The 12,584-nt window shown below is 65.8% G+C and overlaps 1 protein-coding gene and 2 long non-coding RNA genes across 8 annotated transcripts in view; 1 reads left to right on the top strand and 2 right to left on the bottom strand.

Annotated features, from left to right (window-relative positions):
* Positions 1-12,584, top strand: part of LOC131589859 (deleted in malignant brain tumors 1 protein-like) — a 16,794-nt gene extending 4,210 nt beyond the window's left edge. Inside the window, exons 3-21 of one of the 5 annotated variants that reach the window (XM_058859676.1) lie at positions 681-1,004; positions 1,905-2,255; positions 3,758-4,087; positions 5,100-5,420; positions 5,980-6,032; positions 6,075-6,126; positions 6,205-6,267; positions 6,361-6,507; positions 6,581-6,613; positions 6,705-6,737; positions 6,953-6,985; positions 7,303-7,335; positions 7,422-7,757; positions 8,611-8,940; positions 9,767-9,894; positions 10,457-10,652; positions 11,554-11,932; positions 12,449-12,482; positions 12,539-12,554. In XM_058859676.1, the coding sequence (XP_058715659.1) occupies positions 681-1,004; positions 1,905-2,255; positions 3,758-4,087; positions 5,100-5,420; positions 5,980-6,032; positions 6,075-6,126; positions 6,205-6,267; positions 6,361-6,507; positions 6,581-6,613; positions 6,705-6,737; positions 6,953-6,985; positions 7,303-7,335; positions 7,422-7,757; positions 8,611-8,940; positions 9,767-9,894; positions 10,457-10,652; positions 11,554-11,932; positions 12,449-12,482; positions 12,539-12,544 (3,182 nt within the window). In that variant the 3' untranslated portion in view covers positions 12,545-12,554. The other 4 variants (XM_058859679.1, XM_058859675.1, XM_058859678.1 and 1 more) reach the window with 4 other exon arrangements.
* Positions 1,591-1,953, bottom strand: LOC131589869 (uncharacterized). The gene is made up of 3 exons (XR_009279861.1): positions 1,825-1,953; positions 1,733-1,753; positions 1,591-1,659 (listed from the first exon to the last, which is right to left on the bottom strand). It is a non-coding gene; the product is annotated as an uncharacterized LOC131589869 (long non-coding RNA).
* Positions 2,470-3,213, bottom strand: LOC131589870 (uncharacterized). 2 transcript variants are annotated; one of them, XR_009279863.1, is made up of 3 exons: positions 3,061-3,118; positions 2,838-2,851; positions 2,470-2,570 (listed from the first exon to the last, which is right to left on the bottom strand). It is a non-coding gene; the product is annotated as an uncharacterized LOC131589870 (long non-coding RNA). The 2 variants fall into 2 exon arrangements; XR_009279862.1 differs by lacking the exon at positions 3,061-3,118 and adding an exon at positions 3,192-3,213 and having other exon boundaries at positions 2,512-2,623.

Below are 12,584 nucleotides of genomic sequence, written 5' to 3'. Positions count from 1 at the left end.
GACACACCTGGGGACACACCTGGGGACACCTGAGATCACCTGGGGACACCTGAGACACACCTGGGGACACCTGGGGACACACCTGGGACACCTGAGGATACCTGGGGACAGCTGGGGACACCTGAGACACACCTGGGGACATCTGGACACACCCAAGACACACCTGGGGACACCTGGGGACACCTGAGGATACCTGGGGACACCTGGAACACACCTGGGGACACCTGAGGATACCTGGGGACACCTGAGGATACCTGGGACACACCCAAGACACACCTGGGACACACCTGGGAACACCTGGGGACATCTGGGACACACCTGGGAACACCTGGGGACATCTGGGACACACCTGGGAACACCTGAGGATACCTGGGGACACCTGGGGGGACAGCTGGGGACACCTGGGGACACCTGGACACACCCAAGACACACCTGGGAACACCTGGGGACATCTGGGACACACCTGGGGACACCTGAGATCACCTGGGGACACCTGGGACACACCTGGGACACACCTGGGGACACCTGGGGACACCTGAGGACACCCAGCACACACCTGGGGACACCTGGAACGCCTGGGGACACCTGGAACGCCTGGGGACACCTGGGGACACCTGTGCCACACCTGTGCCAGCCCAGCCCCCCCATCCGATCTCACCTGTCCCCGTTGCGTGTCCCAGGTGCGCCCGAGGAGGGCCAGGTGCGCCTGGCCGGGGGCCCGCACAGGTGCGCGGGGCGCGTCGAGGTGTTCCACGCGGGCAGGTGGGGCACGGTGTGCGACGACGCCTGGGAGCTGCCGGACGCGCAGGTGAGCTGCCGCCAGGTGCGCTGCGGCCCCGCCCTCTGGGCGCCAGGTGCGGCGCAGTTCGGGCGGGGCTCAGGTGAGATCTGGCTGGACGAGGTCACCTGCGCCGGGAACGAGACTCACCTGGGCCAGTGCCACGCCCGGCCCTGGGGACACAACGACTGCTTCCATGGAGAGGACGCGGGGGCCGTGTGCGCAGGTGAGGGGACAGGTGGGACAGGTGGGGACAGGTGAGGGGACAGGTGGGGACAGGTGGGACAGGTGAGGGGACAGGTGGGGACAGGTGGGGACAGGTGGGACAGGTGAGGGGACAGGTGGGGACAGGTGGGGACAGGTGGGGACAGGTGGGGGGACAGGTGAGGGAACAGGTGAGCACAGACAGGTGAGGGGACAGGTGGGGACAGGTGAGGGACAGGTGAGGCACAGGTGAGGGGACAGGTGGGGGGAAGGGGGGGGACAGGTGAGCACAGACCAGTGAACATGGACAGGTGTGCTCAGGTGTGCTCAGGTGTGTCACAGGTGTGGCTCAGGTGTGTCACAGGTGTGCTCAGGTGTGCTCAGGTGTGCTCAGGTGTGTCACAGGTGTGTCACAGGTGTGCTCAGGTGTGCTCAGGTGTGCTCAGGTGTGTCACAGGTGTGTCACAGGTGTGCTCAGGTGTGGCTCAGGTGTGCTCAGGTGTGTCAGGTGTGGCTCAGGTGTGCTCAGGTGTGCCCAGGTGTGCTGTGTGCAGATAGAGACAGCTGTGCTCACCTGTGGGGGGAGGAGCTGCAACCTGGGGTTACCTGGGAACACGTGGAGGTACCTGCAGGTTACCTGTGGGTACCTGGGGTTACCTGGGGTTATCCAGGAACACCTGGGGGTACCTGGGGAACACCTGGAGGTACCTGAGGATACCTGGGCGTTACCTGGGTGTACCTGAGGAACACCTGGGGGTTACCTGGGAACACCTGGGGTTACTTGGGGGTTACCTGGGGGTACCTGGGGGCACCTGGGAACACCTGGAGGTACCTGGGGTTACCTGGGCATTACCTGGGTGTACCTGGGGAACACCTGGGGGTTACCTGTGGGTGCCTGTGTTACCTGTCCTGACGAGCTCAGGTGTTGCAGACTCCCTGGAGCCGGAGCCGCCTCACCTGCACCTGTCCGGGGGCCGGCACCGCTGCGCGGGGAGGGTGGAGCTGCTGCACCTGGGCAGGTGGGCCGGGGTCTGCGGCCACACCTGGGGCCCGCGGGAGGCTCAGGTGGTCTGCAGGTACCTGGGCTGCGGGACCCCCCTGGCTGACGCACCTGGGGACGCCCCCGGGGACGCACCTGGGGACGCACCTGGGCAGGTGTGGCTGGAGCAGGTGAGCTGCGAAGGCACCGAGAGGGACCTGAGGCACTGCAGGGCGGGGCCCTGGCGGGAGCGCACCTGCGAGCGGGGGGGCGTGGCCAGCGTGGCGTGCTCAGGTGGGTGTGACGTCATCGTCACCTGCGGGGTGGGGGGGTGTGTGACCTCATCCTCACCTGCAGGGGGTGTGTGACATCATCCTTACCTGCGGAGGGTGTGTGACGTCATCCTCACCTGGGTGTGGATGTGTGTGACGTCATCGTCACCTGCGGGGGTGTGTGACGTCATCCTCACCTGCGGGGGGTGTGTGACGTCATCCTCACCTGCGGGGGTGTGTGATGTCATCCTCACCTGCGGGCAAGTGGCGCAGGTGGGGGGGGGATGGGCCAGGTGTGCTCAGGTGGGTCTGAGAGCTTCACCTGCCCAGGTCACACCTGACCCCCCTCACCTGCCCAGGTCACACCTGACCCCCCTCCCCTCCTCTCACCTGAGCCCCCCTTCACCTGCCCAGCTCTCACCTGAGCCCCCCTCACCTGCCCAGGTCACACCTGAGCCCCCTCACCTGCCCAGGTGTCACCTGACCCCTCCCCATCCTCTCACCTGTCCAAATTCAGCCCCTCTCCCCAGGTAACCTGAGCCCTCACCTGAGCCCTTCCTCACCTGACCAGGTCACACCTGACCCCCCCCTCCCCAGTTCTCACCTGTAACCCCTCACCTGCCCACACCTGACCCCCCTCCCCAGCTCTCACCTGAGCTCTCACCTGCCTGGGCCACACCTGAGCCCTCTTCCCTCCTCTCACCTGTAACCCCTCACCTGCCCACACCTGAGCCCCCCTCACCTGCCCAGCTCTCACCTGACCACCCCCAGCTCTCACCTGAGCCCCCCTCACCTGCCCACACCTGTAACCCCTGCCCTGCTCTCACCTGAGCCCCCCTTCACCTGCCCAGGTCATACCTGACCCCCCTCCCCAGCTCTCACCTGACCCCCCTCACCTGCCCAGCTCTCACCTGAGCCCCTCCCCTGCTCTCACCTGTAACCCCTGCCAAGCTTTCACCTGAGCCCCCCTCACCTGCCCAGCTCTCACCTGAGCCCTTCCTCACCTGCCCAGGTCATACCTGAGCCCCCTCCCCAGCTCTCACCTGAGCTCCTCCCCTGCTCTCACCTGAGCTCTCACCTGCCCGGGTCACACTTGAGCCCCTCCCCTCCTCTCACCTGTAACCCCTCACCTGCCCACACCTGAGCCCCCCCTGCTCTCACCTGAGCCCCCCTCACCTGCCCAGCTCTCACCTGAGCCCCCTCCCCAGATCTCACCTGACTCCCCTCCCCAGCTCTCACCTGAGCTTCTCCCCTCCTCTCACCTGAGTCCCTCCCCAGCTCTCACCTGACCCCCCTCACCTGCCCAGCTCTCACCTGAGCCCCTCCCCCTCCCCTCCTCTCACCTGACCCCCCTCACCTGTCCACACCTGACCCCCCTCACCTGCCCAGCTCTCACCTGAGCCCCTCCCCTGCTCTCACCTGAGCCCCCTCACCTGCCCACACCTGACCCCCCTCACCTGCCCAGGTCACACCTGAGCCCCTCACCTGCCCAGCTCTCACCTGATCCCCTCCCCCCCCCCCCAGGCTCCGCGCTGGCCACGCCCCCCCAGGTGCGGCTGGCGGGGGGGCCGCACAGGTGCGCGGGCCGCGTGGAGGTGTCGCACCTGGGCAGGTGGGGCACGGTGTGCGACGACACCTGGGCGTTCCCCGCGGCCGCCGTGGTTTGCCGCTACCTGGGCTGCGGACAGGTGATCGCGGCCCCGCCCCGCGCGCGCTTCGGGCCCGGCCGCGGCCCCGTGTGGCTGGACGGGCTCACCTGCACAGGTGAGGAGGCCGCGCCCTCCGAGTGCCGCCACAAGGGCTGGGGAGTGCACACCTGTGAGCACAGCGAGGACGCCGGGGTGGTGTGCGCAGGTGAGGGGACAGGTGAGGGGGGACAGGTGAGGGGAGGGCAGCTGAGGGGGACAGGTGAGGGGGACAGGTGAGGGGGACAGGTGAGGGGGACAGGTGAGGGGGACAGATGAGGGGAGGACAGGTGAGGGGGAACAGGTGGGGGGAGGACAGGTGAGGGGGACAGGTGAGGGGGACAGGAGAGGGGGGACAGGTGGGGACAGGTGAGGACAGGTGGGACAGGTGAGGGGGACAGATGAGACAGGTGAGGTGGGACAGGTGTGCACAGGTGAGGGGGGACAGGTGGGGACAGGTGAGGGGGACAGGTGGGACAGGTGTGTGCAGGTGAGGGGGGACAGGTGAGGGGAGGACAGGTGGGGACAGGTGAGGGGGACAGGTGAGGGGGGACAGGTGAGGGACAGATGAGACAGGTGAGGACAGGTGAGATAGGTGGGGCAGGTGGGCCAGGTGTGCTCTGACCAAAGCCCCTCACCTGTTCCCACCCTCACCTGTCTCCCTCTCACCTTTGCCCTCTCACCTGTTCCCCCTTTCCCCTCACCTGTCCTCACCTGTCCTCACCTGTCCTTCAATTCTCACCTGTCTTTACCTGTTCCCCCCTTTCTCACCTGTCTCCACCTGTCCTACAAGTCTCACCTGTCCCCACCTGTGCTTACCTGTCCTACAATTCTTACCTGTCTTTACCTGTCCCCCCTTTCTCACCTGTCCCCCCTCACCTGTCCTCACCTGTCCCCACCTCTCCTCACCTGTCCCCCCCTTTCTCACCTGTCCCCACCTGTCCCTCACCTGTCCTCACCTGTTCTCACCTGTCCTACAATCCTCACCTGTCCTTGCCTGTCCTTACCTGTCCCTCACCTGTCCCTCCCTTCTCACCAGTCCCCACCTGTCCTCACCTGTCCCCTCACCTGTCCCTCACCTGTCCCTCAATTCTCACCTGTCTTTACCTGTTCTCCCTTTTCTCACCTGTTCTCACCTGTCCTCACCTGTCTCCTCACCTGTCCCCACCTGTCCCGGGCAGGTTCTGGCCTGGCTGACCTGACTCACCTGCGCCTGGCCGAGGGCCCGCACAGGTGCGCCGGGCGGCTGCAGGTGCTGCACGAGGGGCGCTGGGGCGGGGTCTGCGGCCTCACCTGGGCGCTGCCGGCCGCCCGCGTCACCTGCCGCTACCTGGGCTGCGGCCCCGCCCTGCGGGCCGGCCAGGTGAGCGTCGGGAGGGAGGAGCTCACCTGGCTGGAGTCGCTCAGGTGTAACGGCAGCGAGTGGAGCCTCCTCGAGTGCCAGGTGAGGCTGTGGGGCGCCCCCTACTGCCCGCACGCCACCCTCACCTGTGCGCGGCCAGGTGAGTCACCTGTGGGAGCTGGCCTGGGACACCTGGGGACAGGTGGGGACAGGTGGGGACACCTGGGGATACCTGGGGATACCTGGGGATACCTGGGGATACCTGGGGACAGGTGGGGACAGCTGGGGATACCTGGGGACACCTGGGGACACCTGGGGACAGGTGGGGACACCTGGGGATACCTCGGGACATCTGGGGATACCTGGGGATACCTGGGGACAGCTGGGGATACCTGGGGATACCTGGGGACAGGTGGGGATACCTGGACACACCTGGGGACACCTGGGGACACAGCTGGGACACACCTGGGACACACCTGGGACACACCTGGAGCACACCTGGGACACCTGGGACACACCTGCCCAGCCCCCCTGTGTGTTTCGAGGACCCAGCGCCACCAGGTGAGTCCCTGACACCCCCAGGTGAGCCCCAGGTGAGCTCCAGGTGAGCCCCAGGTGTGCTCAGGTGAGCTCCAGGTGAGCTCAGCTGTCACCAGGTGTTCCCAGGTGAGTTGGGGCTGTTGAACGGCGCCCACACCTGTCCGTGCTTTGATTCTCAGGTGAGACCCTGGCACTCTCAGCTGAGCCCCAGGTGTCCCCAGGTGAGCTCCAGGTGTCCCCAGGTGAGCTCCAGGTGTCCCCAGGTGAGCTCCAGGTGTCACCAGGTGAGCTCCAGGTGTCACCAGGTGAGCCCCAGGTGTCACCAGGTGAGGCTCCAGCCCACACCTGGCTGAGGTGGGTGTGGCCCCCCAGGTGAGCGCACCTGCCCTCGCTTTGTGTTCCAGGTGAGCTCCTGGTGCCCTCAGGTGTGACCACGGTGCCCTCAGGTGAGCCCCTGGCACCCCCAGGTGAGTTCCTGGTGCCCTCAGGTGAGCCCCAGGTGCCCAGGTGAGCCTCTGGAGCGGCCAGGTGAGCTCACCTGTCCATGTTCCGTGTTCCAGGTGCATCCCAGCCGCGTCCAGGTGTGACCCTGGCGCCCCCAGGTGTGCCCCAGGCGTCTCCAGGTGTGCCCCAGGCGTCTCCAGGTGTGCCCCAGGTGTCTCCAGGTGTGCCCCAGGCGTCTCCAGGTGAGTTCCTGGCACCCTCAGGTGAGCCCCAGGTGAGCCCCAGGTGAGGTCCTGGTGCCCAGGTGAGCTCACCTGCCCGTGTTCTGTGTTCCAGGTGTGCCCCCAGGTGTGAGCCCGGAACCCTCAGGTGAGCTCCTGCTGCCCAGGTGAGGCCCTGGTGCCCCCAGGTGAGGTCCTGGTGCCCAGGTGAGCTCACCTGTCCATGTTCTGTGTTCCAGGCGTGCCCCCAGGTGCGACCGTGACACCCTCAGGTGAGTCCATGACACCCCCAGGTGCCCCCAGGTACCCCCAGGTGAGCCCCTGGTGAGCCCCAGGTGAGGTCCTGGTGCCCAGGTGAGCCCCAGGTGAGCTCCAGGTGCCCAGGTGAGCTTCTGGTGGCCAGGTGAGCCCCATGTGAGCCCCAGGTGAGCTCCAGGTGAGGTCCTGGTGCCCAGGTGAGCTCACCTGTCCATGTTCTGTGTTCCAGGTGTGCCCCCAGGTGCGACCGTGACACCCTCAGGTGAGTCTGTGACACCCCCAGGTGCCCCCAGGTACCCCCAGGTGAGCCCCTGGCACACCCAGGTGAGGTCCTGGTGCCCAGGTGAGCCCAGGTGAGCTCCAGGTGAGCCCCTGGTGCCCCCAGGTGAGGTCCTGGTGCCCAGGTGAGCCCCATGTGAGCCCAGGTGAGCTCCAGGTGAGCCCCTGGCACCCTCAAGTGAGCTCATGGTGCCCAGGTGAGCCCCAGGTGAACTCCAGGTGAGCCCCTGGCACCCAGGTGAGCCCCAGGTGAGCCCCTGGTGCCCAGGTGAGCTCACCTGTCCGTATTCCATGTTCCAGGTGTGCCCCCAGGTGCAACCGTGACACCCTCAGGTGAGCCCCAGGTGAGCTCCAGGTGAGCTCCAGGTGAGCCCAGCCCCCCCCCATCCGATCTCACCTGTCCCCGTTGCGTGTCCCAGGTGCGCCCGAGGAGGGCCAGGTGCGCCTGGCCGGGGGCCCGCACAGGTGCGCGGGGCGCGTCGAGGTGTTCCACGCGGGCAGGTGGGGCACGGTGTGCGACGACGCCTGGGAGCTGCCGGACGCGCAGGTGAGCTGCCGCCAGGTGCGCTGCGGCCCCGCCCTCTGGGCGCCAGGTGCGGCGCAGTTCGGGGAGGGGGCGGGGCCCATCTGGCTGGACAGGTTGGGCTGCACAGGTGAGGAGACTCACCTGGCCCAGTGCCCCGCCCGGCCCTGGGGACAGCACACCTGCACCCACCGGGAGGACGCCGGGGCCGTGTGCGCAGGTGAAGGGACAGGTGAGGGGACAGGTGAGGGGGGGAGGGGAGAGAGCCTGGGGACACCTGGGACACACCTGGGGGTGGGGACACACCTGGGGACACCTGGGAGACAACTGGGGACACCTGGGATATACCTGGGACACACCTGGGACACACCTGGGGGTGAGGAACACACCTGGGGACACACCTGGGGACAGCTGGGGACACCTGGGACACACCTGGGGACACACCCGGGGATAGGGACACACCTGGGGGTGGGGACACACCTGGGACACACCTGGGACACACCTGGGGGTGGGGACACACCTGGGACACACCCGGGGACACACCTGGGGACAGCTGAGGACACCTGGGACACACCTGGGGACAGCTGGGGACACCTGGGACACACCTGGGGCACACCTGGGGACACACCTGTCCTTGCCCCCCACCCCTGCCCCTCACACCTGTCCCTGTCCCACACCTGTCCTTGTCCCCTCACCTGTCCTTGTCCCCTCACCTGTCCCCTCACCTGTCCCACACCTGTCCCTGTCCCTCACCTGTCCCCACCCCCTACACCTGTCCCCTCACCTGTCCCTCACCTGTCCCCACACCTGTCCCCACACCTGTCCCTACACCTGTCCCTGTCCCCATCCTGCACACCTGTCCCTACACCTGTCCCTCACCTGTCCCCTCACCTGTCCCCACACCTGTCCCTCACCTGTCCCCTCACCTGTCCCCTCATCTGTCCCTCACCTGTCCCCTCACCTGTCCCTGTCCCACACCTGTCCCTGTCTCTGTCCCTGACCTGTCCCCACACCTGTCCCCACACCTGTCCCACCCCCAGCTCACCCCCCCACCTGACCCCTCCCCCTCTCCCCTCCCCCCCCAGCCCCCGGCCAGGTGCCGTCTCCCCAGGTGCGTCTCTCAGGTGCACCCGACAGGTGCGCGGGGCGGGTGGAGGTGCTGCACGCTCACCTGTGGGGCACGGTGTGCGACGACGGCTGGGGCCTGCGGCAGGCTCAGGTGCTCTGCGCTCACCTGGGCTGCGGCCACGCCCTGGAGGCGCTGGGGGCCGCCAGGTACGGCCAGGGGGCGGGGCCAATCTGGCTCGATGACGTCATCTGCACGGGAAAGGAGCGCGACTTCTTCAGGTGCGCCCACCGCACCTGGGGGGATCACAACTGCCAGCACGCCGAGGACGCGGCGGTGGTGTGCGCAGGTGAGCCCGGACAGGTGTGAACAGGTGTGCACAGGTGAGCCCGGACAGGTGTGAACAGGTGTGCACAGGTGTGAACAGGTGTGCGCAGGTGAGCCCGGACAGGTGTGAACAGGTGTGCACAGGTGAGCCCGGACAGGTGTGAACAGGTGTGCACAGGTGAGCCCGGACAGGTGTGAGCAGGTGTGCACAGGTGAGTTCAGGTGTGTGCAGGTGAGCTCAGGTGTGTGCAGGTGTGCACAGGTGAGCCCTGGCAGGTGTGAACAGGAGTGAACAGGTGTGCGCAGGTGAGTTCAGGTGTGCACAGGTGTGAACAGGTGTGAACAGGTGTGCACAGGTGAGCCCCGACAGGTGAGCTCAGGTGTGACCTGGGGGGAGAACAACTGCCGGCACACAGAGGACGCGGGGGTGGTGTGTGCAGGTGAGCTCAGGTGCGTGCAGGTGAGTTCTGACAGGTGTGAACAGGTGAGTTCAGGTGTGCACAGGTGAGTTCAGGTGTGCACAGGTGAGGTCAGGTGAGGTCAGGTGAGTTCAGGTGTGCGCAGGTGAGCTCAGGTGTGTGCAGGTGAGTTCTGACAGGTGTGAACAGGTGAGTTCAGGTGTGTGCAGGTGAGTTCAGGTGTGCACAGGTGAGTTCAGGTGTGCACAGGTGAGGTCAGGTGAGGTCAGGTGAGTTCAGGTGTGCACAGGTGAGTTCAGGTGTGCACAGGTGAGGCAGGGGCTCCTTTAAGCCGGGCACTGGGCTCTCACCTGTGCACCCCCCCCCAGGTAACTCCAGCCCAGGTGAGCCTCACCTGGGGCTGGGCTCTCACCTGTGCGTCCCCCACAGGTAACTCCAGCTCACCTGAGGTGCGGCTGGTGGCCGGGCCGCACCTGTGCGCAGGTAGGGTGGAGGTGCTGCACGAGGGGCGCTGGGGGACGGTCTGCGACCACGGCTGGGACCTGCGGGACGCACAGGTGAGCTCAGGTGGGCTCAGGTGGGCTCAGGTGAGCTCAGGTGGGGACAGGTGAGCTCAGGTGGGCTCAGGTGGGACCCGAGGGACGCACAGGTGAGCTCAGGTGGGCTCAGCTGGGGACAGGTGAGCTCAGGTGTGTCACTGGGCTCACCAGGTGGGTGTTTACCTGCCCCCAGGAGTGTTTGGGGCCCCCCAGGTGTGGTTTATCCCACCCAGGTGTGTTCCAGACCCACCCAGGTGTGTTTACCTGTCCCCAGGTGTGTTTAGGGTCCCTCAGGTGTGGTTTAGACTCCCCCAGGTGTGTTTAGGCTCACCCAGGTGTGTTTACCTGTCCCACAGGTGTGTTCAGGGTCCCTCAGGTGTGTTTACCTGTCCCTAGGTGTGGTTTAGGGTCACTCAGGTGTGTTTCAGACTCACCCAGGTGTGTTTACCTGTCCCCAGGTGTGTTTAGACTCACTCAGGTGTGTTTACCTGTCCCCCAGGTGTGTTTAGACTCACCCAGGTGTGTTTACCTGTCCCCAGGTGTGGTTTATCCCACCCAGGTGTGTTTACCTGTCCCACAGGTGGTCTGCCGCCAGCTGGGCTGTGGGAGGGCGCTGGCGGCTCGAGGCCACGCCCACTTTGGGCAGGGCTCGGGCCAGGTGTGGCTGAGCGACCTCACCTGTTTGAGCGGGGAGCGACACCTGTGGCACTGCCCCGGCCCCACCTGGGGCAACAACACCTGCGGGCACGAGGAGGACGCGGCGGTGGAGTGCACAGGTGAGGAGAACAGGTGGGGACAGGTGGGGACAGGTGGGGACAGGTGGGGACAGGTGGGGACAGGTGGGGACAGGTGGGAACAGGTGGGGACAGGTGGGGACAGGTGGGGACACCTGTCTGTCCCTCACCTGTCCCTCACCTGTCTCACCTGTCCCTCTCTCACCTGTCCCACCCCTCACCTGTCCCTCACCTGTTCACTCTCACCTGTCCCTCACCTGTCCCTGTCTCACCTGTCCATCCCTCACCTGCCCCTCACTTGTCCATCCCCCACCTGTCCCACCCCTCACCTGTCCCTCCCGTCTCACCTCTCCCTCACCTGTCCCTCACCTGTCCCATCTCTCACCTGTCCATCCCTCACCTGCCTCACCGGTCCCACCCCTCACCTGTCCCATCCCTCACCTGTCCTATCCCTCACCTGTCCTTCTCTTACCTGTCCCTCACCTGTCCCGTCCCTCACCTGTCCATCCCTCACCTGACCCTCCCCTGTCCCTGTCTCACCTGTCCCTCCCTCACCTGTCCCTGTCCCTCACCTGTCCATCCCTCACTTGTCCCTCTCTCACCTGTCCCTCACCTGTCTCACCTGTCCCTGTCTCACCTGTCCATCCCTCACCTGTCCCTGTCTCACCTGTCCCTGTCTCACCTGTCCATCCCTCACCTGTCCCTGTCTCACCTGTCCCTGTCTCACCTGTCTCACCTGTCCCTGTCTCACCTGTCCCTGTCTCACCTGTCTCACCTGTCCCTGTCTCACCTGTCCCTGTCTCACCTGTCTCACCTGTCCCTGTCTCACCTGTCCATCCCTCACCTGTTCCTGTCTCACCTGTCCCTGTCTCACCTCTCCCTGTCTCACCTGTCCCTGTCTCACCTGTCTCACCTGTCTCACCTGTTCCTATCTCACCTGCAGCCCCCCCGTCGGTCCCCACCCCGCCTCCGGAGCCGCTCCAGGTGCGCCTGGCGGGGGGCCCGGGCAGGTGCGCGGGGCGGGTGGAGGTGTTACACCTGGGCAGGTGGGGCACGGTGTGCGACGACACCTGGGACCTGCGGGCGGCCCGGGTCACCTGCCGGCACCTGGGCTGCGGCCCCGCCCTCAGCGCACCTGGCGGCGCCCGCTTCGGGCCCGGCCGCGACCCCGTCTGGCTGGACCAGGTGAGCTGCTCAGGTGAGGAGCTCACCTTGGACAGGTGCGAGCTGCGGCAGTGGGGAGAGCACGACTGCGGCCACGAGGAGGACGCGGGGGTGGTGTGCGCAGGTGAGCAACGACAGGTGTGTGCAGGTGTGAACAGGTGTGAACAGGTGTGTGCAGGTAAGCAATGACAGGTGTGTGCAGGTGTGAACAGGTGTGAACAGGTGTGTGCAGGTAAGCAATGACAGGTGTGTGCAGGTGAGCAACGACAGGTGTGTGCAGGTGTGTCCTGACAGGTGTGAACAGGTGTGCGCAGGTGTGAACAGGTGTGTGCAGGTGTGTCCTGACAGGTGTGAGCAGGTGTGAACAGGTGTGAACAGGTGTGTGCAGGTAAGCAATGACAGGTGTGAACAGGTGTGTGCAGGTGTGCACAGGTGTGCACAGGTGTGAACAGGTGTGAACAGGTGTGTGCAGGTGTGTCCTGACAGGTGTGAACAGGTGTGTGCAGGTGTGTGCAGGTGTGTGCAGGTGTGAACAGGTGTGTGCAGGTGTGAACAGGTGTGAACAGGTGTGTCCTGACAGGTGTGAACAGGTGTGTGCAGGTGTGTGCAGGTGTGTCCTGACAGGTGTGAACAGGTGTGCGCAGGTGTGAACAGGTGTGTGCAGGTGTGTGCAGGTGTGCGCAGGTGAGCAACGACAGGTGTGTGCAGGTGTGTCCTGACAGGTGTGAACAGGTGTGTGCAGGTGAGCAACGACAGGTGTGCAGGTGTGAACAGGTGTGCACAGGTGTGTCCTGACAGGTGTGTGCAGGT

Source organism: Poecile atricapillus, chromosome 30, assembly GCF_030490865.1.
Source record: "Poecile atricapillus isolate bPoeAtr1 chromosome 30, bPoeAtr1.hap1, whole genome shotgun sequence".
Taxonomy (NCBI): domain Eukaryota; kingdom Metazoa; phylum Chordata; class Aves; order Passeriformes; family Paridae; genus Poecile; species Poecile atricapillus.
Note: the sequence above shows the minus strand (reverse complement) of the source record. Positions and strands in the feature narration are given on the sequence as shown.